The sequence below is a fragment of the Salmo trutta genome, chromosome 25, assembly GCF_901001165.1.
Source record: "Salmo trutta chromosome 25, fSalTru1.1, whole genome shotgun sequence".
NCBI classification, from domain to species: Eukaryota; Metazoa; Chordata; class Actinopteri; order Salmoniformes; family Salmonidae; genus Salmo; species Salmo trutta.
The window spans coordinates 13416746-13444251 of NC_042981.1; the positions used below are offsets into that span (position 1 = coordinate 13416746).

The window sequence follows — 27506 nt, forward strand, 5'->3', positions numbered from 1 at the left end:
CCCTTTTTTGCCTTTACCTCCCTTATATCACCTCATTTGCTCACATTGTATATAGACTTATTTTTCTACAGTATTATTGACTGTATGTTTGTTTTACTCCATGTGTAACTCTGTGTTGTTGTATGTGTCAAACTGCTTGCTTTATCTTGGCCAGGTCGCAATTGTAACTTGCCTACCTGGTTAAATTACCTTTACATTTATGTCATTTAGCAGACGCTCTTATCCAGAGCGACTTACAAATTGGTGCATTCACCTTATGATATCAAGTGGAACAACAACTTTACAATACATCTATCTTTTTTGGGGGGGGGGATTACTTTATCCTATCCCAGGTATTCCTTAAAGTGGTGGGGTTTCAGGTGTCTCCGGAAGGTGGTGATTGACTCCGCTGTCCTGGCGTCGTGAGGGAGCTTGTTCCACCATTGGGGTGCTAGAGCAGCGAACTGTTTTGACTGGGCTGAGCCGGAACTGTGCTTCCGCAGAGGTAGGGGGACCAGCAGGCCAGAGGTGGATGAACGCAGTGCCCTTGTTTGGGTGTTGGGACTGATCAGAGCCTGAAGGTACGGAGGTGCCATTCCCCTCACAGCTCCGTAGGCAAGCACCATGGTCTTGTAGCAGATGCGAGCTTCAACTGGAAGCCAGTGGAGTGTGCGGAGAAATAAATAAAAAAGCACAACAACAACGTAGAGCATTTCAAATGGAGAACAACTTCAGTTATAAGCTCATGCGTAACCTAATGTATTAAGTAAAGAAGCTGAGAAATCATGTATAGATATGCATTTTCTTTTTTCTGATACCTCTCATAATATAATATGGTCACATTGTATGGATACATGCCATTGTACAAAATAATGTAGGCCTACAACGTATATGCATCTGAAAACAAATGTCATTTTGTGCCACTGTGGCACTTCATGAAGGTTAGTGGAATTTCAAAACTTCTGAGGTGTCCTATGCCATCAGCCGTCATACCTTAACAAGCTACTGTAGAGCAACAACAGCACATGGCTTGAGATAAGGTGTCCCAGGGCCCATGTGCTCTGATAAAAAGTAGTGCACTATGTAGGGAATAGGGTGCCAATTGGGGTAGAAGCATTGATATCTTCTTAAATGTACAGTATTGTTAATTGACAACTTGAGTCTTTATTAGTCAGGTGAGGAACTGGAATTCAACTACTTTCAGTAAACTGTAGTTTTGTGTCAAACTGTGGACAGAAAGTTACTTTAAATACATGCAGCTGTAGGTTATTTCTTCACCAGACAACAGTTTACATGAACACGTTTTGTGAAACCATACACTACTTTTGCCATTCCATTTTGAATAGAGGAGGAGTCGGTAAAGGAATATATTTTCCTGCATCACTCCATGTGGATATTGTTGATGATGAAAATAAAATAATGTATTTATTGTATAATTTGGTGGTAATAAAATGTTGATTACATGTGTTTCATGCTAAATGTTGCTGTTTGAAATTATTTTCAACTGACAATTGTGTAAGCAATAATTCCAACTGTTCAGAGACTATACACCGACTCATCACACGATTTACAGTAGGCCACACTCACACTCACTGGTCGCATCGCGTTCCCATATGACGCATAAACCAAAGGTTGCGTGCTACGTTATTGACTGTCTTTGACTGACAGATTGCTAGAACATATGATATGATTAGCTGATACGTAAAATACCTCTCCAGGCTTTGTAAAACCTGGCAGGCGTCAACAACGCCTGGGCAGAGGAACGCGCCCAGTATGTCTACTCTCCAGGGTACGCCTTTCAGTTTGAATTGTTGACGTAGGACGCTGACGCCCCAGGATTATCAGTTGCGGATTTGCTGCTCTCCTTTGGCTAAATCTGGTCGGCCAGCCAATGCAGATATAGTAGAGAGGCCTCTGCCTGTACTTCCTGTGTATGCTACAAGTTTACAGTACATATCAGCTCATTTGTGTTCAGGCACGCTAGTTGCTACTTTCGCCAGATGCACAGGTATCGGTAAATCTGTTCTTCATTTCATATCGACTATTATTTCGGTTATCGATAGGGCAGTTTGTGTTATGGATATTTGTACAGAAAAGAGCATGACAAATGATGGACTCCATCGTTACAAGATCACTTTGTTCGACTACAGTAGGCCTAGCCTAGGAATAGTATGTATATCCCGCTATAGGTTATATCCCAATATCAAACGTTTTAATTTGAAACCTCTTTGGTTATAGCTATAAAGGTTTACAAATGTCCTGAAATAGATTTTTGCTCCAGTCGTTATTCTGCTATTTCCATAAAAGTAATTTGGACTTCTTCGGTTAACGAATGCAGATCGTCTCAGTCAACATATAATTATAACGCCGTCTGAGATTGATACAATGTAGCCTTGATGAAGAGCGCGTGAAAAGTAGCAGTCGGTCGCGAGCTTATTTACGTTTACGAAGCGCGAGCTGTCAGACAGCAGATGTCGCGAGGAGGGGAGGGGCGCAGCCTACTTGTAAACTCTCAAAATACACTTTTTAACTTTGTCTATTAGACTTGATTATTCTTGACTTTGGAACATCGGTAAGTTTAGTTCATCCATTAAAATATCGCATGAATTACTATTGTATGGTTTTGTTCATGTTATTCTGTATTCATAGAGAATATTAAAAGATTCGCTGTAGACAGAGGAACTTGGGGCTTATTATGAGGAATTTTGTGGTGGGGGAAAATGAGTCACGCAGGAAAATTGCTCATTCGGGCCGATTTTGTGTCTTCCCTGCGGTGCCCTTCAAACCGCCCTTCTTTCCTTCCTAACATTGTATTGTCATGACTAGGCCTGCAATGCATTCTATTCTATTATTTTATATTATATTCTTACCTTGGGAGAGTAGTATAAACATTGAATGTACTGTCTTTTACAATCATACAGACCATCATGTCAAATAGATTGATAACACCTCATTACACTACAACGTCATTGTTAGTTCACATTCCACTTGTATGCTAATTGGTCATAGGTATGCTTTAATGCACCACCCTCATTCCTTCATAGCCGGATTCAACAGTGCAGCACTGACTGAAGTATGTTGATTACACCCTTCAAGGATTTATTTTGTGGTGTGTTCCTTGATCAGACGAGTTATGTTATGTAGGCTGTGTGAGCGATCCTCCCAAGTAAAGTAATGCTATGTCTTCTCTGAAGAAACCGTGGAGCCAAGAAGTAGGCCTAGACCTAGGCAGTGATGTTGTGTATATTTACTCAAGTATCTACAGGACCAGTCAAAAGTTTGGACACACCTAACTCATTCAAGGGTTTTTCTTTATTTGTACTATTTTCCACGTTATAGAATAATAATGAAGACACAATGAAATAACACATGGAATCATGTAGTAACCAAAAAAGTGTTGAACAAATCAAAATATATTTGAGATTCTTCAAAGTAGCCACCCTTTGCGTTGATGACAGCTTTGCACACTTTTGGCATTGTCTCAACCAGCTTCATGAGGTTGTCACCTGGAATGCATAGTCACCTGGAATGCATTTCAGTTAACAGGTGTGCCTTGTTAAATGTTCATTTGTGGAATTTATTTTCTTTTTAATGCGTTTGAGCCAATCAGTTGTGTTGTGACAAGGTAGGGGTGGAATACAGAAGATAGCCCTATTTGGTAAATGACCAAGTCTGTCGTTTCTCTTTGCTAATTTGAGCTGTTCTTGCCATAATATGGACTTGGTATTTTACCAAATAGGGCTATCTTCTGTATACCAACCCTACCTTGTCACAGCACAACTGAGTGGCTCAAACGCATTAAGAGGGAAAGAAATTCCACAAATTAACTTTTAACAAGGCACACCTGTTAATTGTTATGCATTCCCGGTGATGAACTCATGAAGCTGGTTGAGAGAATGCCAAGAGTGTGCAAAGCTGTCATCAAGGCGAAGGGTGGCTACTTTGAAGAATCTCAAATATAAAATATATTTTGATTTGACACTTTTTTGGTTACTACATGATTCCATATGTGTTATTTCATAGTTTTGATATCTTCACTATTATTTTACAATGTAGAAGTAGTACAAATAAAGAAAAACCCTTGAATGAGTAGGTGTGTCCAAACTTTTGACTGATACCTATACTGTACATTCAGAATTTACAGCTGTGAGTCAGTTGGTTGCAACATGAGGAAAAAAAGACATGTAGCAGTATCACTTCTATACTTCTGTGTTGTTGGTGGTAGTCTATCTCCAGTTGATCATCTGACAAAAGCTTTCTATTTACTAATGGGCTCTGCGCACACACACACACACACACACACACACACTTCCTTTTAAATACCTATCTTCTCTGTACTTCACCACAGGCAGAATTTGAGAGCGGTTACATTTCTTTAGCCCCATTATTCAGCTGTTTATCAAAACAAGTGGCGGGGTGGCTGTTGTTGTTTTTCGAATGCCTGTTTTAAATGTCTCTCCTCTCCTCCACAGGCTGGTGTGTCCAGATGACTCATCAGGAGCAGCAGGAGATCCTGTTTAGGGAGAGCCTGGAGGCAGCTATGTCCTGGATGAAGACCGTCCAGGAGCGGCTCCGGCTCAACGACAACACCCAGGGCCCCCGGGCCGCCCTGGAGGCCAGACTCAGAGAGACAGAGGTGAGACCCAACCCGAACCAACTACTGACCCAACCACTGACACAACCAACCGCTGACACTACTAACTACCGCTGACACTACTAACTACCACTGACACTACTAACTACCACTGACACTACTAACTACCACTGACACTACTAACTACTCCTGACACTACTAACTACCACTGACACTACTAACTACCACTGACACTACTAACTACCACTGACACTACTAACTACTCCTGACACTACTAACTACCCCTGACACTACTAACTACCACTGACACTACTAACTACCACTGACACTACTAACTACCACTGACACTACCACTGACACTACTAACTACCACTGACACTACTAACTACTCCTGACACTACTAACTACTCCTGACACTACTAACTACCACTGACACTACTAACTACCACTGACACTACTAACTACCACTGACACTACTAACTACTCCTGACACTACTAACTACTCCTGACACTACTAACTACTCCTGACACTACTAACTACCACTGACACTACTAACTACCACTGACACTACTAACTACCACTGACACTACTAACTACCACTGACACTACTAACTACTCCTGACACTACTAACTACTCCTGACACTACTAACTACCACTGACACTACTAACTACTCCTGACACTACTAACTACCACTGACACTACTAACTACCACTGACACTACTAACTACCACTGACACTACTAACTACCACTGACACTACTAACTACCCCTGACACTACTAACTACTCCTGACACTACTAACTACTCCTGACACTACTAACTACCACTGACACTACTAACTACCACTGACACTACTAACTACTCTTGACACTACTAACAGAGAGACAGGGTGAGACCCAACCCTAACTAACTACTGACACAGGCTCAGAGAGACAGGGTGAGACCCAACCCTAACTAACTACTGACACAGGCTCAGAGAGACAGGGTGAGACCCAACCCTAACTAAGTACTGACACAGGCTCAGAGAGACAGGGTGAGACCCAACCCTAACTAACTACTGACACAGGCTCAGAGAGACAGGGTGAGACCCAACCCTAACTAAGTACTGACACAGGCTCAGAGAGACAGGGTGAGACCCAACCCTAACTAACTACTGACACAGGCTCAGAGAGACAGGGTGAGACCCAACCCTAACTAAGTACTGACACAGGCTCAGAGAGACAGGGTGAGACCCAACCCTAACTAAGTACTGACACAGGCTCAGAGAGACAGGGTGAGACCCAACCCTAACTAAGTACTGACACAGGCTCAGAGAGACAGGGTGAGACCCAACCCTAACTAAGTACTGACACAGGCTCAGAGAGACAGGGTGAAACCCAACCCTAACTAACTACTGACACAGGCTCAGAGAGACAGGGTGAGACCCAACCCTAACTAACTACTGACACAGGCTCAGAGAGACAGGTTGAGACCCATCCCTAACTAAGTACTGACAGTAACTACTGACATAAGAACAGAGAGACAGGGTTGGGTCTCACCATAACTAACTACTGACACTGCTAACTACTGACACTAACTACTAGGGCTGGGCAATATGGCCAAAACGCATCACAGCATTTATTACATTTTTTAATGGTGTTTTATGTTTTTGAATAATACCATTTCTAACTTTGCTTTATGAGCAGTGAGTGACCCACCCTACAGTGGCAAGACATACATTCTAAGTGATTTCAATGGGTCTTTCTCCATTTTGATTGTTTTATACTGTTCAGGTCAACTTCAACCAAAACAAATTTCCTGCATTTACATCAATTTCTGCATTTCCTGCACTCATTTGCGAACATTTTCACTCTGCCAAGTAGCACAATATGGGCAATTTTTAACCAAATGTTGCAATTGTGATTTGACTTGCGATTTAGCTCTAAACACTTGAGTGAACTTGTAAATAGAAAGTTCATTCTAATTCTTTAGTTAGAATATAAATAATAGTGAGCACTTTGAATTCAGTGGTGTTTGACATAACAATGAATGAAATTGCCAGGGAGGAGTTAATGTGACAAGGTAGGAACCAATGTGATGGTCAGTGTTTCCTAGGGAACCCTATAATCTTTGGCTACATTAAATATTTCTTCATGTAGCCAACATATTCATGCTTCGCCTATTCCTCTTTGACAGAGAGAGAGGCCAAACATTCAAATACCGTTATAGAAGGTTTGCCTTTCCAACAGTCTTGAAGGAGTTCCCATATACTGAGCACTTGTTGGCTGCTTTTCCTTCACTCTGCGGTCCAACTCATCCCAACCTATCTCAATTGGGTTGAGGTTGGGTAATTGTGGAGGCCAGGTAATCTGATGCAGCACTCCATCACTCTCCTTCTTGTTCAAATAGGCCTTACACAGCCTGGAGGTGTGTGTTGGGTTATTGTCCTGTTGAAAGAAATTATAGTCCCACTAAGCGCAAACCAGATGGGATGGCACATCGCTGCAGAATGCTGTGGTAGCCACGCTGGTTAAGTGTGCCTTGAATTCTAAATAAATCACCCAACAGTGTCACCAGCAAAGCACCATTACACCTCCTCCTCCATGCTTCACGGTGGGAATCACACATGCGGAGATCATCCGTTCACCTACTCTGCATCTCACAAAGCCACAGCGGTTGGAACCAAAAATCTCTAACTTATCAGATCAAAGGACAGATTTCCACCAGTCTAATGTTCATTGCTCGTCTTTCTTGGCCCAAGCAAGTCTCTTCTTATTATTGGTGTCCTTTAGTAGTGGTTTCTTTGAAGCAATTCGACCATGAAGGCCTGATTCACGCAGTCTATTCTGAACAGTTGATGTTGAAATGTGTCTGTTACTTGAACTCTGTAAAGGGAAAGGGGGATACCTAGCATTTCTTTGGGCTGCCATTTCTGAGGCTGGTAACTCTATTGAACTTATCCTCTGCAGCAGAGGTAACTCTGGGTCTTCCTTTCCTGTGGTGGTCCTCATTAGAGCCAGTTTCATCATAGCGCTTGATGGTTTTTGCGGCTGCACTTGAAGAAACTTTCAAAGTTCTTGAAATTTTCCAGATTGACTGACCTTCATGTCTTAAAGTAATGATGGACTGTCGTTTCTCTTTGCTTTTTTGAGCTGTTCTTGCCATAATATGGACTTGGTCTTTTACCAAATAGGGCTATCTTCTGTATACCAACCCTACCTTGTCACAACACAACTGATTGGCTCAAACGCATTAAGAAGGAAAGAAATGACACAAATTAACTTTTAACAAGGCACACCTCTTAATTGAAATGCCTTCTTGGTGACTACCTCATTAAGCTGGTTGAGAGAATGCCAAAAGTGTGCAAAGCTGTCATCAAGGCAAAGGGTGGCTACTTTGAAGAATCTCAAATATAGAATATATTTTAATTTGTTAAACACTTTTTGGGGGTACTACATGATTCCATATGTGTTATTTAATAGTTTTGATGTCTTCACTATTATTCTACAATGTAGAAAATAATAAAAAATAAAGAAAAACCCTTGAATGAATAGGTGTGTCCAAACTTTTGACTGGTACTGTAGTAAAATACCGCTATACTGCCCAGCCCTACTGACACAGGCTCAGAGAGACAGCGTGATCGAGGGTCAAATACCTTTTTCCCACTATTGAGCCAGCCTGAACCATACTGTGCAGGCTCGGATACATCTTTTCACATTGTCCCTTCCAGCATGGCTGTGGTTATGGCTGTCCTCAACTGGCCACTCAACTTTAAACCCTGTAATACAGTAGAACCTTGGTATGTGAAACCAGAGCCGGCCTCTACATTAGTTTAATTCCAACTCTCTTTTTTCGTTCCGTTGCTTCCATTATTCTCTCAGGTTTGTTTCCCTCGAGGGAAGCTTCTGTATGCTTGATCACATTATTATCTCTCATCGCAAAATTCTTGATCTCATCAAGCCTCTCCTGTGTGTTATTGGTGGTCAGAAAATCCACCAGTCGGAGCACGAGGGTCATGTGAAGTTTGACAAGGTGCTTGTGGCTGCAGAGGTCTTACTGCAGGACGGTAACCAGGAGACGAGGAACATCACCCACGCCAGACTCAAAGAACTCAAAGCATTATGGGAGGAGACCTGCACCTACATCATCCACTGCCACAGGTAGGCTAACTCATGACTCCTCCACGACCCCTTTGGCCTTCCATGACTTCTATGAGAGCTGAAAATGGCAGGTGAATTACTATAATGTTTCTTTAAAAAGAAACCACAATTAGTATTAAGCCTCCTTTCTCTTTTAGAAAGAGAGTCGTCCGTATGTAAACACCAGGATATGTTACCAACACATGGATAATGTAGGCATGAGTGAATATATTCCTTCCAGCAGTTTACACATAATTTTTTAATTACATAGTCAGAGCAGAAGGCCTTGTTTAAAAATATATATATATATATTTTTTTTTAAGCCATATAGCTACACATATCAGTTTTTGGAGGTCTATTGTGTGTCACCTTGAATATGCCTTCATAAATGCTTAAGTATTTCATAATGAAATACTTATTGATAATTGTATATAAATCGTTTATAAATGCTTGTTCATGATTATAAAGTCTTACCTACCATTCCATCTCCTCTTCCTCAGCCGTATAGAGTGGGTGTGGCTGCACTGGAGTGAGTACCTGAAGGCGTATGAGGAGTTTGAGATGTGGCTGGTCAGCGTGCGTCGCAGTCTGGAGCCAGAGGTGGAGCTGCAGCTGGGGGTGAAGGAGAAATTGTGGCAGGTAGGCAAACACACCAGATGTTGGGTGTCAACAATAGTGACGTTTAGCCAGGGGAAGAGAGGTAATACTACTGGTACCATTTCAGTAGCCTAGCTTGAACTGTGTTGATAGGCTGTTAGATTCCTACTTCTTGTAGGAAGCCATCTCTGAGTTCATAGTTGAAAACCCTAGCCACATAAATTGAACCAACGAATGCTGCCTATTAAACCCATAGAAGAGCTAGCTTGCTGATGCACAAAGTTCCAGCTGGAAAGTGTCCAATGGGTCGTTCTTCAATTACGGTGGCATTTGGGATTGACATTTTGGAAATAATGAACTTCATTTTTCTACATTTGTATTTATTTAAATGTATTTGGGTACATCTTCCTATTCTAAATCAACTGATATGGTAGCTTAATTACTTTAAATCATTTGTACCATTTAAGATGACATTGTGCCACCAGTAAGAGTAGTAAATAGACATTTTTTGGTAAATGAGGATTTTCTGAAATGGAGGCAAGAAAGGCTCAAATCTAAGGTCATCAACCCTTTAAATGTAATTTACTAAAGTGATTTGATTAATCATTTTGCTCACAATGTTATTTCTCTTCATTTAAATTGACTTTTTGCAGTATAAAGGACTTGCATTATGTTTTATTATTGATAAAAAATTCAAAAGCCACCCTAATGTAATGTAATCTAACGTGTGTGGTGTGTGTTCCAGGTGGACAACCAGCGCGTCCTGCTGAGTGACGTCCAGAACCAGGCAATGTTGCTGGAGAGGCTGGTGGACGAGGCTGCAGCGCTGAACAACCGCATCCAGGATCCCAGTGTGGACCAGGAAGCACAGGAGAGACTCCAGCTGGCCTATAACAGCATACGGGACAAAGCTGAGGTGTGTGTGTGTGTTTGTGTGTGTGTGCGTATGTAGTATAATGGAGGCTTTCTGATGACTCTCATTCAGTCTTTCCACCTATCCCCTCGATTTCTCTGCTCAAAACCCAGGCTAGCATTCCTGTATAGAGCTAAGGGATATAATGTGTACACCACGATTACTGTCAGGGTAGGCTATATAGCAAACATAATGTAATGATTAAAACCATGTTGCCGTTTCAATCGCAGACAGACAGACAGGCTCACGGCTGCAGAGTACATTAACTTCTACGTTCTCAGAGTTAAGTCTGTGTCTGAATGTTGTTGGTAAATACTCTTCAATTTGTGCTAAGCTTTCTTTTGTTGTATAGTTCCTCTGTTCTCTTCTTCACACTATCAAGACAATGCCATTCCTGTTTCTATCTGCGTTTCATTGCTCTTTGAAACATCTGACAGGACGGAGCCCAACAATAGTCCTCTCCTCTGTCTCTCTCTCTTTTCAAAAGGTCTTTCGATGCTCCTGGCCTATTTGAACATCCTTTAGCTCGTGGCAGAGCCGTGTGTTTGGTCCAAGGCAGAATGTCATTGATGATAATGATTGATGTACTCTTTCATATTGAAGTTGTTGCTTAATAGAGGAGCACATTTCTTCCCCTACACTTCGAAAGAAGATGGACCAGCTAGTTCTAATCTAAGTTAAATAAAATCATATTCTGAATAAGATGCTATTCTACAATTCCCCAGTACACCAATGAGCTTTCTTTATTCAAAGCTATTTGCATGTATCTGCTCCATATTGATAAGGGTTTCTTTCCTTTTATTAGCTCTTTCTCTGGTTCCGTTATTATCATAGAGCATCGTGGACCCCAGGAAGACTAACTGCTGCTTCAGCAGTAGCTAATGGGGATCCTCATAAAATAGTAAATACTGAATTAGTGTTTAAAAACATTTTTTTTAGAAAGGTTACTTGGCTTTTAAAGGGGCAATCTGGGATTTGAAAAACAACAATCAATGGCTATATCACACATTTTTAAGTGAAAAAGTATATGTACTAATCCCAGATTTTAATTTCAACAGGAGAGGCTGTCGGTGCTGCAGAAGATGGCTGAAGAGCACCAGATGTACCAGAGAGACGTCCTGAAGTTCCAGGCCTGGCTGGTGTCCAAGACTAAGGAGCTCAACACCCTCACTGAGACAGAGGACACAGCCGAGAACAAACTCCGAGCCCTACAGGTGAGAGAAGTACACCCTAGTCATATGACTTCTGGGAGGGACAGGTGAGAGAAGTACACCCTAGTCACATGACTTCTGGGAGGGACAGGTGAGAGAAGTACACCCTAGTCACATGACTTCTGGGAGGGACAGGTGAGAGAAGTACACCCTAGTCACATGACTTCTGGGAGGGACAGGTGAGAGAAGTACACCCTAGTCACATGACTTCTGGGAGGGACAGGTGAGAGAAGTACACCCTAGTCACATGACTTCTGGGAGGGACAGGTGTGAGAAGTACACCCTAGTCACATGACTTCTGGGAGGGACAGGTGAGAGAAGTACACCCTAGTCACATGACTTCTGGGAGGGACAGGTGAGAGAAGTACACCCTAGTCACATGACTTCTGGGAGGGACAGGTGAGAGTTTACTCTAGTCACATCACTGTTCTTTTATTACCTTCTGTTTTTTTTGTTTAATATTGTTTTACTGTAAAGTGTGTTGCAATTTGAAATGCATTTTAAATAAGGTTTGATTTGACTTGATTTGATTCTGCGGGGAGGGACACATACCATGCTAAGAACAACCTGTAATTTCCTTAGTTTTGTGTCATGGATTTGAAAGAATATGATAAAGGGTCAGTAGGGTAGAGAATCAGGACACAGCCTAACCCTCTCTCCTCTGTCAGACCCTGGATGACAACGTGACCAGTGAAGAGAGGACGCTGCAGCACATCGAGGTCATGGCGGAGGCAGTGCGGGCCAACACGTCCCCCGGGGGGGCGGATGTGGTGGCGGAGGAAGCAGAGGAGCTGCGTCTGGACTGGCAGAGGCTGAGACAGAGCCTGTGTGAGGTCGGAGAGGGCCTGAAGAGCAGCCTGGACTCTCAGAGCCAGTACCAGAGCCGCTGCCAGCGCCTGGGGGAGGACATCGGGCAGCTCCGGGGCCTGCTCCACAGACTGACCAGAGATCTGGAGACAGCCAGGGAGGGAGACAGGACCAGAGACCTGGAGACAGCCTGGGAGGGAGACAGGACCAGAGACCTGGAGACAGCCTGGGAGGGAGACAGGACCAGAGACCTGGAGACAGCCTTGGATGGAGACAGGACCAGAGACCTGGAGACAGCCAGGGAGGGAGACAGGACCAGAGACCTGGAGACAGCCAGGGAGGGAGACAGGACCAGAGACCTGGAGACAGCCAGGGAGGGAGACAGGACCGGAGATCTGGAGACAGCCAGGGAGGTAGACAGGATTGAGGAACAGATGGTTGGGCAGTGGAGGAAATACATGGTGGGTTTGGGCTCACTCTCTCTATTACTTCCTGTATCATCTCTCTCTCTGACAGTTCACTATGCCACTTTCACTCCTCAACCCTATGGTTTACAGCTTTAGTTACTAGCTTCAACAATGGTTTGACACTGCATGGGTGGTTGCTCTAACTATTACTTGGCAGGAATTGCCCTCTGGCTGAATGCCTGGGAGAGGTGTGGTGGAAATGAGAGAGAAGATAATGATTGTGGGCTGGTATTGTAACCTTACAGTAAAAACGTACATGTTGTGGGCAGGTGTGGTAGGACAGGTTCCAACAGTCTATGTGTATCAATAGTTTTAAAGTCGCTTATTTTTGTTATCTATTGTACTTCATCCTCACTGATGTGAATAAATGGGACAGATGAAAGGAAATGCCTCCATAGGCTTTCAGTACATTGCTTACACCTGTCCTGTCTGTTCAGTAGGTTAGTGTTTTTCATCATGAATCTTATTCTGGAGGCAGCTCTGCAGTGTTCACTAGCTGGCACAGCCACAATGTCATAAAATCTGATTTTAAACCTAACCTTAACCCTGACCTTAACCAAATTGATAAGCCTAACCTTAAATTAAGACCAAAAAGCTCCAATTTTTGTTCATACATTTTTTACAATATAGACCATTTTTAATTTGCAGCTGGCCTATCTAAGGGGAAATTGCTCAGTTCTGCCTCCAACTCATGACAATAAACGTCAACCTGCGTCTGTTCAGATCAGTGAAGATGGAGTCTAGGAAGTGAGTCTAGGAAGTGAGTCTAGGAAGCCACTGTAGAATATTTTGATCAGACTGAGAAACCAAAGCTGGCAGATGAGGCAAGCAGTTCTTAACCACTCTTTTAATCCTCAACAAACAAAAGCATTCTTGACAATTCACCTTAGTGGAATGAAAGCAGCAGGCACCAAGAGGCCCCTGAGGCTGTAATCGGTTAACTCTGGCAAAGGAGGAAATTAATTGGGCGTGCCCCAAGGGTCAGTACTGAGGCCCCTCCTGTTCAGCCTGTACATTAATGATCTGCCTTCTGTCTGTACTGGACCTGAAGTTCAAATGTATGCAGATGATACAGTTATATATGTGCATGCAAAGAGCAAACAACAAGCTGCACAATAACTCACTACTGTAATGGTCCAGGTTACAAAGTGGCTCAGTGACTCATGTTTGCATCTCAATGTGAAAAAAACAGTCTGCATGTTGTTCACAAAGAGGACTACTGACGCTACTGAGCCAGATGTCTGTGTGTCGGGAGAAGAACAGTCTGCATGTTGTTCACAAAGAGGACAACTGATGCTACTGAGCCAGATGTCTCTGTGTCAGGGGAGAAGAACAGTCTGCATGTTGTTCACAAAGAGGACAACTGATGCTACTGAGCCAGATGTATGTTTGTCAGGGGAGAAGAACAGTCTGCATGTTGTTCACAAAGAGGACAACTGATGCTACTGAGCCAGATGTCTGTGTGTCAGGGGAGAAGCTCCAGGTGGTATTCCATGTTAAGTACCTTGGCATCATACTTGACTCCAACCTCTTAAAAAAAATAAAAAATAAAAGCAGTCGAAAAGGGGAACTCAAATAGCCAAATTCAACCTAGCTAATTTGCAATTCATATGAAATTGTTTGACTACAGAGGTAGCAAAACTGTACTTCAATGCTATGATATTCCCCCACTTATTATACTGCTTGACTAGTTGGACCCAAGCTCCCTGTACAACATTCAGAATGTCTACAAACAAGCTCTCAACGTGCTTGATTGAAAGCTCAATATCCATCATCACTGTTACATCCTCAGAAAGCACGAGTTCCTGAGTTGGGAAAAGCACCTTTCGTCAATCTGCTTTCTCTGGAATACACTGACATCAGACACACACAACTGCACCACCTATCACACCTTCACAAAAAAACATTAAGACATGGCTAAAGGCCAATCAGACTTGTGAACATAAAAAAATTAATGAACTCAAACTCAAGTTGGTGTTTATGCCAATTTGGTTGTTGATGCTGGTGTGTGATTGTTTGGGTGTAGAGAATGAGCTGCCAGGTGTCCTAGCCTTGTCTCTGGATATGTCCCAAATGGTTCCCTATTCTATTTATAATGCACTACTTTTGACCAGGGCTCAAAAAGGTAATATGCACTGTGATGTGTATTTTTCCTTTTTTCCTTATTTCTCTCTGTTGGTATTCCTCCACTCAGAACATCCGGAATACTTTATTGGCAGAGGAATCCCAGGTGGAGCACCTCAAGGCCCAGCTTAAAGAACTCTTCCGCTTTTCCCAAGATTCCCAGCATCTCTCTGATGACGTCCTGGCTGTGGTGAAAGAACAGCAGAGGTGAGTTGACATGGAGGAAGTGTCCCAAATGGAACCATATCCCCTATTTAGTATACTACTTTTGACCAGAGCCTTATCGGCCCTGGTTAAAGGTAGTGAACTACGCCTCCCGAGTGGCGCAGTGGTCTAAGGCTAGAAATTCAGGGTTCGAGTCCAGGCTTTATCGCAGCCGACCGCGACCGTGATACCCATGGCACAATTGGCCCAGCGTCGTCCGGGTTAGGGGAGGGTTTGGCAAGCAGGGATGTTCTTGTCCCATCGCTCTCTAGCAACTCCTGTGGAGTTCCGGGCGCAATGCACGCTAACACGATCGCCGGGTGTACCGTGTTTCCCCTGACACATTGGTGCGGCTGTCTTCCGGGATAAGTGGGTATTGTGTCAAGAAGCAGTGCAGCTCGGTTGGATTGGGTTGTGTTTCGGGAGGACGCATGGCTCTCGACCTTCGCCTCTCGAAAGTCCGTATGGGAGTTGCAGCGATGGGACAAGACTAACTCCCTGTGGCTCAGTTGGTAGAGCATGGTGTTTGCAACGCCAGCATGGTGTGTGCAACGCCAGGGTTGTGGGTTCGATTCCCACGGGGGGCCAGTACAATTTTTGTTTTTTTTAAATGCATGAAATGAAAATGAATGTATGTATTCACTACTGTAAGTCGCTCTGGATAAGAGCGTCTGCTAAATGACTAAAATGTAAAAAAATCTCTATATTTTTAAAGGTAGTGAAGTATAATGGGAATGCATCATTATCCATACTCTAAGATACTTCATATTAACTAATGTGAGAGAGTTGGGGAGGTGGCATCTGACATATTTGCTCTCACTCTCTTGTTCAGTGATTTCTATTCAGTGAAGGAGAAGGAACAAGGAGAGGAAGATGATTTTTCAGACTATTGACATTCACCTTCAGAGGGATGGTTCAGCAGAATTTGCATAAGCCTACTGTCTATATAGGCCTGATGTGCTTTTTCTTCGATAGGATATCAGGTTCCGTGCCTTTTCATGCCCTAACTTGTCGTAACTAATGTGACAGTTAGGAATCCTAACACCTCTGTTTGGTCTAATAAAGGGCATAACATGCGGAGATCATCCGTTCACCTACTCTGCGTCTCACAAAGACACAGCAGTTGGAACCAAAAATCTCAAATTTGGACTCATCAGACCAAAGGACAGATTTCCACCGGTCTAATGTCTATTGCTCGTGTTTCGTGGCCCAAGCAATTCTCTTCTTCTTATTGGTGTCCTTTAGTAGTGGTTTCTTTGCAGCAATTCGACCATGAAGGTCTGATTCACGCAGTCTATTCTGAACAGTTGATGTTGAGATGTGTCTGTTACTTGAACTCTGTAAAGGGAAAGGGGGATACCTAGCATTTATTTGGGATGCAATTTCTGAGGCTGGTAACTCTTTTGAACTTATCCTCTGCAGCAGAGGTAACTCTGGGTCTTCCTTTCCTGTGGCGGTCATCACAAGAGCCAGTTTCATCATAGCGCTTGATGGTTTTTGCGACTGCAATTGAAGAAACTTTGACTGATCTTCATTTCTTAAAGTAATGATGGACTGTCGTTTCTCTTTGCTTATTTGAGCTGTTCTTGCCATAATATGGACTTGGTCTTTTGCCAAATAGGGCTATCTTCTCTATACCCCCCCCCCCCTACCTTGTCACAACACAACTGATTGGCTCAAACTCATTAAGAAGGAAAGAAATTCCACAAATGAACTTTTATGAAATGCATTCCAGGTGACTACCTCATGAATCTGGTTGAGAGAAAGCCAAGAGTGTGCAAAGCTGTCATCAAGGCAAAGGGTGGCTACTTTGAAGAATCTCAAATATAAACTATATTTAGATTTGTTTACCACTTTTTGGGGTACTACATGATTACATATGTTATTTCATAGTTTTGATATATTCTCTATTATTATATAATGTAGAAAATAGTATCAATAAAGAAAGACCCTTGACTGAGTAGGTGTGTCCAAACTTTTGACTGGTACGGTACATTCCTCATACATGTAACCATTAACTTCTGGTGTAGCAAGTATTTCAAAGTACAACCTAACACCGTATACATGGGTATTTTTGAAATACGGACGGGATGATTTTCAATACCCTAATGCTCAGGGGGTGCGTGCTACACCGCTGCTAAGTTAATTATGTAAGATAATTTATATCTCCAGCTCAGGGGTCCAGCTATGAATCTGGTGGCTAGCTCCTTGATCAAGATCCTTGCTGCCTAAATTCGTTTTGTGCGTAAAAACAAAATACTATATATATATATATATATATATATATATATATATATATATATATACACACTGCTCAAAAAAATAAAGGGAACACTTAAACAACACAATGTAACTCTAAGTCAATCACACTTCTGTGAAATCAAACTGTCCACTTAGGATGCAACACTGATTGGCAATAAATTTCACATGCTGTTGTGCAAATGGAATAGACAACAGGTGGAAATTATAGGCAATTAGCAAGACACCCCCAATAAAGCAGTGGTTCTGCAGTGGTGACCACAGACCACTTCTCAGTTCCTATGCTTCCTGGCTGATGTTTTGGTCACTTTTGAATGCTGGCGGTGCTTTCACTCTAGTGGTAGCATGAGACGGAGTCTACAACCCACACAAGTGGCTCAGGTAGTGCAGCTCATCCAGGATGGCACATCAATGCGAGCTGTGGCAAGAAGGTTTGCTGTGTCTGTCAGCGTAGTGTCCAGAGCATGGAGGCGCTACCAGGAGACAGGCCAGTACATCAGGAGACGTGGAGGAGGCCATAGGAGGGCAACAACCCAGCAGCAGGACCGCTACCTCTGCCTTTGTGCAAGGAGCAGCAGGAGGAGCACTGCCAGAGCCCTGCAAAATGACCTCCAGCAGGCCACAAATGTGCATGTGTCTGCTCAAACGGTCAGAAACAGACTCCATGAGGGTGGTATGAGGGCCCGACGTCCACAGGTGGGGGTTGTGCTTACAGCCCAACACCGTGCAGGACGTTTGGCATTTGCCAGAGAACACCAAGATTGGCAAAAGATTGGCTCTTCACAGATGAAGCAGGTTCACACTGAGCACATGTGACAGACGTGACAGAGTCTGGAGAATCGTGGAGAATGAGAGAGTCGTGGAGAATGTTCTGCTGCCTGCAACATCCTCCAGCATGACCGGTTTGGCGGTGGGTCAGTCATGGTGTGGGGTGGCATTTCTTTGGGGGGCCGCACAGCCCTCCATGTGCTCGCCAGAGGTAGCCTGACTGCCATTAGGTACCGAGATGAGATCCTCAGACCCCTTGTGAGACCATATGCTGGTGCGGTTGGCCCTGGGTTCCTCCTAATGCAAGACAATGCTAGACCTCATGTGGCTGGAGTGTGTCAGCAGTTCCTGCAAGAGGAAGGCATTGATCCTATGGACTGGCCTGCCTGTTCCCCAGACCTGAATCCAATTGAGCACATCTGGGACATCATGTCTCGCTCCATCCACCAACGCCACGTTGCACCACAGACTGTCCAGGAGTTGGCGGATGCTTTAGTCCAGGTCTGGGAGGAGATCCCTCAGGAGACCATCCGCCACCTCATCAGGAGCATGGCCAGGCGTTGTAGGGAGGTCATACAGGCACGTGGAGGCCACACACACTACTGAGCCTCATTTTGACTTGTTTTAAGGACATTACATCAAAGTTGGATCAGCCTGTAGTGTGGTTTTCCACTTTAATTTTGAGTGTGACTCCAAATCCAGACCTCCATGGGTTGATAAATTGGATTTCCATTGATTATTTTTGTGTGATTTTGTTGTCAGCACATTCAACTATGTAAAGAAAAATGTATTTAATAAAAATATTTATTTCATTCAGATCTAGGATGTGTTATTTTAGTGTTCCCTTTATTTTTTTGAGCAGTATATATATATATATATATATACATATATATAGCGCCCCTTGTGTTCACTGCCGGTAATACCGCATACCCTGGTATGAAAATCTGCATACCACCCAACCCTAGTACATATGTCTTTAATTCATGTAAAGTTAAAACATACATCATTTTTTTTTATCCTTTGACTCGATGTGAAAGACAATATTTTAAAAAATCTCTTCAGCAATCTTGGTCTTTCCATGAAAGCACCATATCTAACCGGTCTTATGCTCATTTCCTTTGTCCCCGTGCAGTGTGATGTGTCGTTCTATGAAGCTGTGTGTGGACTCAGAGTTGGTGCTGAGACAAGTGCTGCAGGACCCTCTACATGGATACTCTCAGTGGAGTCAGGTGGTCTCTCAAGTGCTGGAGTCTTCTGCTGAAGTGTCTGAGTTCTCACATGTCACCATGCTGGTACAGAACATCCAGGTAGGAACAGCACACTGCAGACTGCTACTGATTTGAATCAACTATTATTCCACCAGGCATGGGGAAATGTGTTTGCTCATGTGCTTAAAACTGGAATCCTAAATGGTGAAACTGCCATGTTCGTTTAGGATATTATATTAATAAGTTATTGCAAAAAAAGTAACTTTTTTTTTTTTTTTTTTTTCCTCGGACATCATTGCCCGCGCGATAGAACAGCAGAATATGTACTGCAATAATGTTTTACACACTGCTGGATGCACCACACTTTCATTTCATTCACAAAGTAAAAACAATAACAGAGGTGCCTGGGCAGACAGTGGCCTTGTCTCCCCTAATGCGGATTCCATCTTTAAAAGGGATGTAGCAGGACGTAAACAAACAACAAAATAATTTTAATACAGTAAAGTAAAATGCATAGAGAAAAAGTTAATGGCATATTTACAGTAAGTCACTCCCGTCAATCAAACCGCTAAACCAGGATTGTGTTCATAAGGGCGAACATTAATGTCTGAATCTCAGTAGTAACTGTGGCCCTTAAGGCCTGGAGATAATGAAAAGAGAAAAACAGATGATCTTCAGTATTCATGGTACCTTAATTAGGCCAGCTAGGGAAATGTAATCAGCCCTACATACAGTACTGGAACTGGACAAAGATTGGCTTAGAATGCGTCCCAAATAGCACCGTATTCTCTATTTGGAGCACTATTTTTGACCAGGGAGCCGTTTGGGACACATGTCGTGGAAATTCAGTACTGAGAGAGACTTGGTAATTTCTTCAAACAATCATCTTTATTTAATATCGATTAATTATTGCATTAATGAAACTGTCAGCCCATCAGTCTTGACTGTCGGACTGAGAGTCTGAATCATACAGAGAATACCGGGTCTTTATATACCAAACCTAAAACTGCTTCAACCATGGCTGCCCCCCCCCCCCCCCGTGCAGATTGGGCAACATAACCCACCCTGGTATCTGCACGAGGGGGGGGGGTTCTACTCCTCCAGGCTAATTTCACAGATGTTTCCCAGATGCAAGGATGTGAACAAACAATGGAATGTTTGTTCTATTCCTCCAGGCTATCTCTATCTCGGTGACACACACAATCTCATCTATAGAATGCAGGCCCAGTTAGACCAGAGACATATTTCTCACATGCACCACTATTGATAGACTGGAATGTGTCTGTTTGGTTTTTTATCACCAAGACATCAATCAACTGTCAGCTTCATGCTATCTCTAGTAAAAGCCATGTCCTCGACACCCAGACTAGCTGCAGGAAGCAGGAGTGGACACCATAAAACTCAGTATTAGCAGGCCAGTCTTACTCTAAGTTAAGTATATAATAGTTTACTATTAATATCAAACCAATCAGGTAAGTATGTAATTCTTTCTTTCACACGCATCCTAGCCTTCTCCATCAGAAAATGACTTCCTCCTAATATAAACTAGAGGTCGACCGACTATGATATTTGTTTTTTTTTCAACGCCGATACCGATTATTGGGGGTCCAAAAACCCCGATACCGATTAATCGGCCGATTTTTCTTATTTGTTTAAATTTATTTATTTGTAATTATGACAATTACAACAATACTGAATGAACACTTATTTGAACTTAATATAATACATCAATAAAATCAATTTAGCCTCAAATAAATAATGAAACATGTTCAATTTGGTTTAAATAATGCAAAAACAAAGTGTTGGAGAAGAAAGTAAAAGTGCAATATGTGCCATGTAAGAAAGCTAACGTTTAAGTTCCTTGCTCAGAACATGAGAACATATGAAAGCTGGTGGTTCCTTTTAACATGAGTCTTCAATATTCCCAGGAAAGAAGTTTTAGGTTGTAGTTATTATAGGAATTATAGGACTATTTCTCTCTATACGATTTGTATTTCAGATACCTTTGACTATTGGATGTTCTTATAGGCACTTTAGTATTGCCAGTGTAACAGTATAGCTTCCGTCCCTCTCCTCTCTCCTACCTGGGCTCGAACCAGGAACACATCGACAACAGCCACCCTCGAAGCAGCGTTACCCATGCAGAGCAAGGGGAACAACCACTCCAAGTCTCAGAGCGAGTGACGTTTGAAACGCTATTAGCGCGCACCTGGCTAACTAGCTAGCCATTTCATATTGGTTACATCAGCCTAATCTTGGGAGTTGATAGGCTTGAAGTCATAAACAGCGCAATGCATTGCAAAGGACTTCTGGGAAAATGCACGAAAGTGCTATTTTGAATGAATGCTTACGAGCCTGCTGGTGCCTACCATCGCTCAGTCAGACTGCTCTATCAAATCATAGACTTAATTATAACATTATAACACACAGAAACACGAGCCTTAGGTCATTAATATGGTCGAATCCGGAAACTATCACGTTTATTCTTTCAGTGAAATACGGAACCGTTCCGTATTTTATCTAACGGGTGGCATCCATAAGTCTAAATGTTCCTGTTACATTGCACAACCTTCAATGTTATGTCATAATTACGTAAAATTCTGGCAAATTAGTTCGCAACGAGCCAGGCAGCCCAAACTGTTGCATATACCCTGACTCAAAAATGTTATAAAATGATTTCCATTTTAATGAGGGAAATAAGTATTTGAATCCTCTGCAAAACATGACTTAGTACTTGGTGGCAAAACCCTTGTTGGCAATGACAGAGGTCAGACGTTTCTTGTAGTTGGCCACCAGGTTTGCACACATCTCAGGAGGGATTTTGTCCCAGTCCTCTTTGCAGATCTTCTCCAAGTCATTAAGGTTTCGAGGCTGACGTTTGGCAACTCGAACGTTCAGCTCCCTCCACAGATTTTCTATGGGATTAAGGTCTGGAGACTGGCTAGGCCACTCCAGGACCTTAATGTGCTTCTTCTTGAGCCACTCCTTTGTTGCCTTGGCCGTGTGTTTTGGATCATTGTCATGCTGGAATACCCATCCACAACCCATTTTCAATGCCCTGGCTGAGGGAAGGAGGTTCTCACCCAAGATTTCACAGTACATGGCCCCGTCAAATGATGCGGTGAAGTTGTCCTGTCCCCTTAGCAGAAAAACACCCCCAAAGAATGTTTCCACCTCCATGTTTGACGGTGGAGATGGTGTTCTTGGGGTCATAGGCAGCATTCCTCCTCCTCCAAACACGGCGAGTTGAGTTGATGCCAAAGAGCTCCATTTTGGTCTCATCTAACCACAACACTTTCACCCAGTTGTCCTCTGAATCATTCAGATGTTCATTGGCAAACTTCAGATGGGCATGTATATGTATAATTGAGCAGGGGGACCTTGCAGGCGCTGCAGGATTTCAGTCCTTCACGGCGTAGTGTGTTACTAATTGTTTTCTTGGTCCCAGCTGCCTTGAGATCATTGACAAGATCCTCCTGTGTAGTTCTGGGCTGATTCCTCACCGTTCTCATGATCATTGCAACCCTACGAGGTGAGATCTTGCATGGAGCCCCAGGCCGAGGGAGATTGACAGTTCTTTAGTGTTTCTTCCATTTGCGAATAATCGCACCAACTGTTGTCACCTTCTCACCAAGCTGCTTGGCGATGGTCTTGTAGCCCATTCCAGCCTTGTGTAGGTCTACAATCTTGTCCCTGACATCCTTGGAGAGCTCTTTGGTCTTGGCCATGGTGGAGAGTTTGGAATCTGATTGATTGATTGATTGCTTCTGTGGACATGGCTTTTTTATAGGTAACAAGCTGCGGTTAGAAGCACTCCCTTTAAAAGTGTGCTCCTAATCTCAGCTCGTTACCTGTATAAAAGACACCTGGGAGCCAGAAATCTTTCTGATTGCGAGGGGGTCAAATACTTATTTCCCTCATAAAAATGCAAATCAATTTATAACATTTTTGACATGCGTTTTTCTGGATATTTTTGTTGTTATTCTGTCTCTCACTGTTCAAATAAACCTACCATTAAAATTATAGACTGATCATTTCTTTGTCAGTGGGCAAGCGTACAAAATCAGCAGGGGATCAAATACTTTTCCCCCCCCGCTGTATATACTTGTGTATTGATTTAAAAAAAGACATTGATGTTTATGGTTAGGTACAAGTTGGAGCAACGACAGACCTTTTTCGCGAATGCGCACCGCATCGATTATATGCAACGCAGGACAGGCTAGATAAACTAGTAATATCATCAACCATGTGTAGTTAACTAGTGATTATGATTGATTGATTGTTTTTATAAGATAAGTTTAATGCTAGCTAGCAACTTACCTTGGCTTCTTACTGCATTCGCGTAACAGGCAGGCTCCTCGTGGAGTGCAATGTAAAGCAGGTGGTTAGAGCGTTGGACTAGTTAACCGTAAGGTTTCATCCCCAAGCTGACAAGGTAAAAATCTGTCGTTCTGCCCCTGAACAAAGCAGTTAACCCACCGTTCCTAGGCCGTCATTGAAAATAAGAATGTGTTCTTAACTGACTTGCCTAGTTAAAAAATATTTACATAAAAATTTTAAAAAGCGTCAAATCGTTGGCCAAAAATACAGATTACAGATTATGAAAACTTGAAAACGGCCCAAGTTAATCGGCCATTCCGATTAATCGGTCGACCTCTAATATAAACTCCCCTCCAGTCTTCCCTGTGGCTCAGTTGGTAGAGCATGGTGTGTGCAACGCCAGGGTTGTGGGTTCGATTCCCACGGGGGGCCAGTACAAAAAAAAAAATATATATATATATGCATTCACTACTGTAAGTCGCTCTGGATAAGAGCGTCTGCTAAATGACTAAAATGTAAATGTAAATATGGGAGTAATGACAGCAAAGGTCAGGGAGCTCAATCAATCCCTGATCTGTGAAAAAGAAGATCTGAGGATTATGCTTGTTGTACTTTGACACCAGGAAATGTGTGATCTATCTACTAGAGGCACATATTTCTGCTACACATAGCTTTCATCTGTGGGGTGTTCCCTCTTACATCATTATTTTTCTTTGTCTCCCCCTTTTTCTCTCCTTCCCCTTTCAATATCCCCTCTTTTACTGTCTTCCATCTGCACACTTACACTTTTCTTGATTTATCCCCTGCCTATATATTTGATTTTTTTAATTTTCCCTCACTATTTCCCTCATTTCCCCCCTACAGAGGTTGCTGAAGCACAGTCTGCAGCTGCAGGAGCAGTTGCGTTTGATGCTGTTGAAGAGAGATCTGCTGTGTTCAGTGTTCGGCTCAGACAGAGCAGAGAGTCTAATGACAGAGCTCAATGACACCGTGAGGAACAGGGAGTTACTGCACAACCAGCTGCTACAGAGGAAAGCAAGACTGCAGGTATGTGGTGGGGTGTTGTGTGGGGTGTGTGTGTGGGGGGGGTGTTGTGTGTGTGTGTGTTGTTGTGTGTGTGTGTGTGGTGTTCTGTGATGTGTGTGTGTGTGTGTGTGTGTGTGTGTGTGGGGTGTTGTGTGGTGTGTTTGTCATAGGGCTCTGGTCGAATGTAGTGCATTATTAGGGAATGGGGTGCCATTTTAGATGCAACCCCTAATTTCTGATATGTCCTTTCTTTTAGGGTTTGATCTCTAGGACAAAGGACTTTGGGGACGCCTGCAAGTCAATCAGGAACAAGCTGACCCTGCTGAGAGAGAGACTGATCTCAGCAGACAGCCTCCAGCCAGACATACTGGCCAAGAAGAGCCAGTCAGACCAGCAACGGGTGGGTCACTCACTGCCATGGAGATCCTATGATGAAGTTAATTGTTTCATACAATATATTACCACATATGATCAGGTTCTAGAATTAACGTTTTCCTGACCAAGATGGCTGTTTTGTTGTCAACGTCCATTCTAGTGTTCTATTTAATTCTGTGCTCACGGTAATCTATACCTGTGTCTCTCAAACTGGTTTCCTCTAGCCAGTTCCAGTGTGTACTAGGAGAAGCATATACTGTACATAAGCAAGGCATTTATAAAGCATTCATAAGGCATTGATCATTTTTTTACTATTAATAAGCTACTGCTTGTGTCCTCTCTCAGGTGATCAAGAAGGACTTGGAGGACTGTGAGGCCCACATCACAGCTCTGGAGACTCTGGTGTCGTCTAGCTCTGCTAACAGGACACAGTTTGAGAGGCTTTACGGGGACTGGAGAATCCTTTACAAGTCCGTCAGGGTAAGACAGGCTCTGAGAGAGACGGCAACTCCATTCTTTCTTCACAGGTTCTGAAAAAGGTTAACAATGACCCGTTTCATGCAACTGAGCCAAGCTGAGCTGAGCTGGGCTTTCCGGGGTTACGCATCATTATAGTTTCTGGAAGCGTGCTGGAAAGGACAATGTGAAAAGAAAATATCCCAGTCAACAGTACGGTTAGGGTTGGCACTATAGTGTTAATCAGGCACATATATGTACTGTATTTGTGCATTCATGTTTGGATGTGTCTCTCTCTGTGTCAGGTAAAGGTGAAGGAGAGTGAGGAGAGCATCGGGGAACACGAGAGTTTCCACGAGAGCCTACTGAACATAGAGAAGTGGTTGATGATTATGAGGCAGAAGCTGGAGTCCTACCGCAGTTCTACTGGGGAGTGGAGCCTGGACAACAGACAGCACGAGGCTGAGGTACTGACTTTCCACATTTATCTATTATGTTCTGGTATGTTATGTCTAGGATAGTATGTTGATGGGACAACAGACCGCACAAGACTGAGGTACTGGTCTGTTATCTTAAAGGGCAACGCCACCACTTTCTAACTTCATTTTCAGTATCTCCGGCACAATATCAATGTCAACATATGTGAAAACGGCAAATTGTTACAGTGAGGGAAAAAAGTATTTGATCCCCTCTGCAAAACATGACTTAGTACTTGGTGGCAAAACCCTTGTTGGCAATCACAGAGGTCAGACGTTTCTTGTAGTTGGCCACCAGGTTTGCACACATCTCAGGAGGGATTTTGTCCCAGTCCTCTTTGCAGATCTTCTCCAAGTCATTAAGGTTTCGAGGCTGACGTTTGGCAACTCGAACCTTCAGCTCCCTCCACAGATTTTCTATGGGATTAAGGTCTGGAGACTGGCTAGGCCACTCCAGGACCTTAATGTGCTTCTTCTTGAGCCACTCCTTTGTTGCCTTGGCCGTGTGTTTTGGATCATTGTCATGCTGGAATACCCATCCACAACCCATTTTCAATGCCCTGGCTGAGGGAAGGAGGTTCTCACCCAAGATTTGACAGTACATGGCCCCGTCAAATGATGCGGTGAAGTTGTCCTGTCCCCTTAGCAGAAAAACACCCCCAAAGAATGTTTCCACCTCCATGTTTGACGGTGGAGATGGTGTTCTTGGGGTCATAGGCAGCATTCCTCCTCCTCCAAACACGGCGAGTTGAGTTGATGCCAAAGGGCTCCATTTTGGTCTCATCTAACCACAACACTTTCACCCAGTTGTCCTCTGAATCATTCAGATGTTCATTGGCAAACTTCAGATGGGCATGTATATGTATAATTGAGCAGGGGGACCTTGCAGGCGCTGCAGGATTTCAGTCCTTCACGGCGTAGTGTGTTACTAATTGTTTTCTTGGTCCCAGCTGCCTTGAGATCATTGACAAGATCCTCCCGTGTAGTTCTGGGCTGATTCCTCACCGTTCTCATGATCATTGCAACCCTACGAGGTGAGATCTTGCATGGAGCCCCAGGCCGAGGGAGATTGACAGTTCTTTAGTGTTTCTTCCATTTGCGAATAATCGCACCAACTGTTGTCACCTTCTCACCAAGCTGCTTGGCGATGGTCTTGTAGCCCATTCCAGCCTTGGTGTCTACAGTCTTGTCCCTGACGTCCTTGGAGAGCTCTTTGGTCTTGGCCATGGTGGAGAGTTTGGAATCTGATTGATTGATTGCTTCTGTGGACAGGTGTCTTTTATACAGCTAACAAGCTGAGAGTACTCCTAATCTCAGCTCGTTACCTGTATAAAAGACACCTGGGAGCCAGAAATCTTTCTGATTGAGAGGGGTCAAATACTTATTTCCCTCATTAAAATGCAAATCAATTTATAACATTTTTGACATGCGTTTTTCTTGATATTTTTGTTGTTATTCTGTCTCTCACTGTTCAAATCAGTCTAAAATTATAGACTGATCATTTCTTTGTCAGTGGGCAAATGTACAAAATCAGCAGGGGATCAAATACTTTTTTCCCTCACTGTATGTTTTGTAGATTTTTTATTTTTTTTTAACTAGGCA

The 27506-nt window shown here is 43.2% G+C and overlaps 1 protein-coding gene across 1 annotated transcript in view; it reads left to right on the forward strand.

Moving 5' to 3' along the window:
* The first annotated feature begins 1841 nt into the window (after positions 1–1841).
* LOC115161781 (nesprin-3) overlaps positions 1842–27506 on the forward strand; it is a 40545-nt gene continuing 14880 nt past the window's right edge. Inside the window, exons 1-13 of the mRNA XM_029712563.1 lie at positions 1842–1987; positions 4452–4615; positions 8542–8714; positions 9194–9332; positions 10036–10206; positions 11262–11417; positions 12083–12682; positions 14883–15019; positions 19176–19350; positions 24436–24618; positions 24854–24997; positions 25318–25452; positions 25734–25895. Of these exons, the coding sequence (XP_029568423.1) occupies positions 4466–4615; positions 8542–8714; positions 9194–9332; positions 10036–10206; positions 11262–11417; positions 12083–12682; positions 14883–15019; positions 19176–19350; positions 24436–24618; positions 24854–24997; positions 25318–25452; positions 25734–25895 (2325 nt within the window). The 5' untranslated portion in view covers positions 1842–1987; positions 4452–4465. The remainder of the gene's footprint in view (positions 1988–4451; positions 4616–8541; positions 8715–9193; positions 9333–10035; positions 10207–11261; positions 11418–12082; positions 12683–14882; positions 15020–19175; positions 19351–24435; positions 24619–24853; positions 24998–25317; positions 25453–25733; positions 25896–27506) is intronic.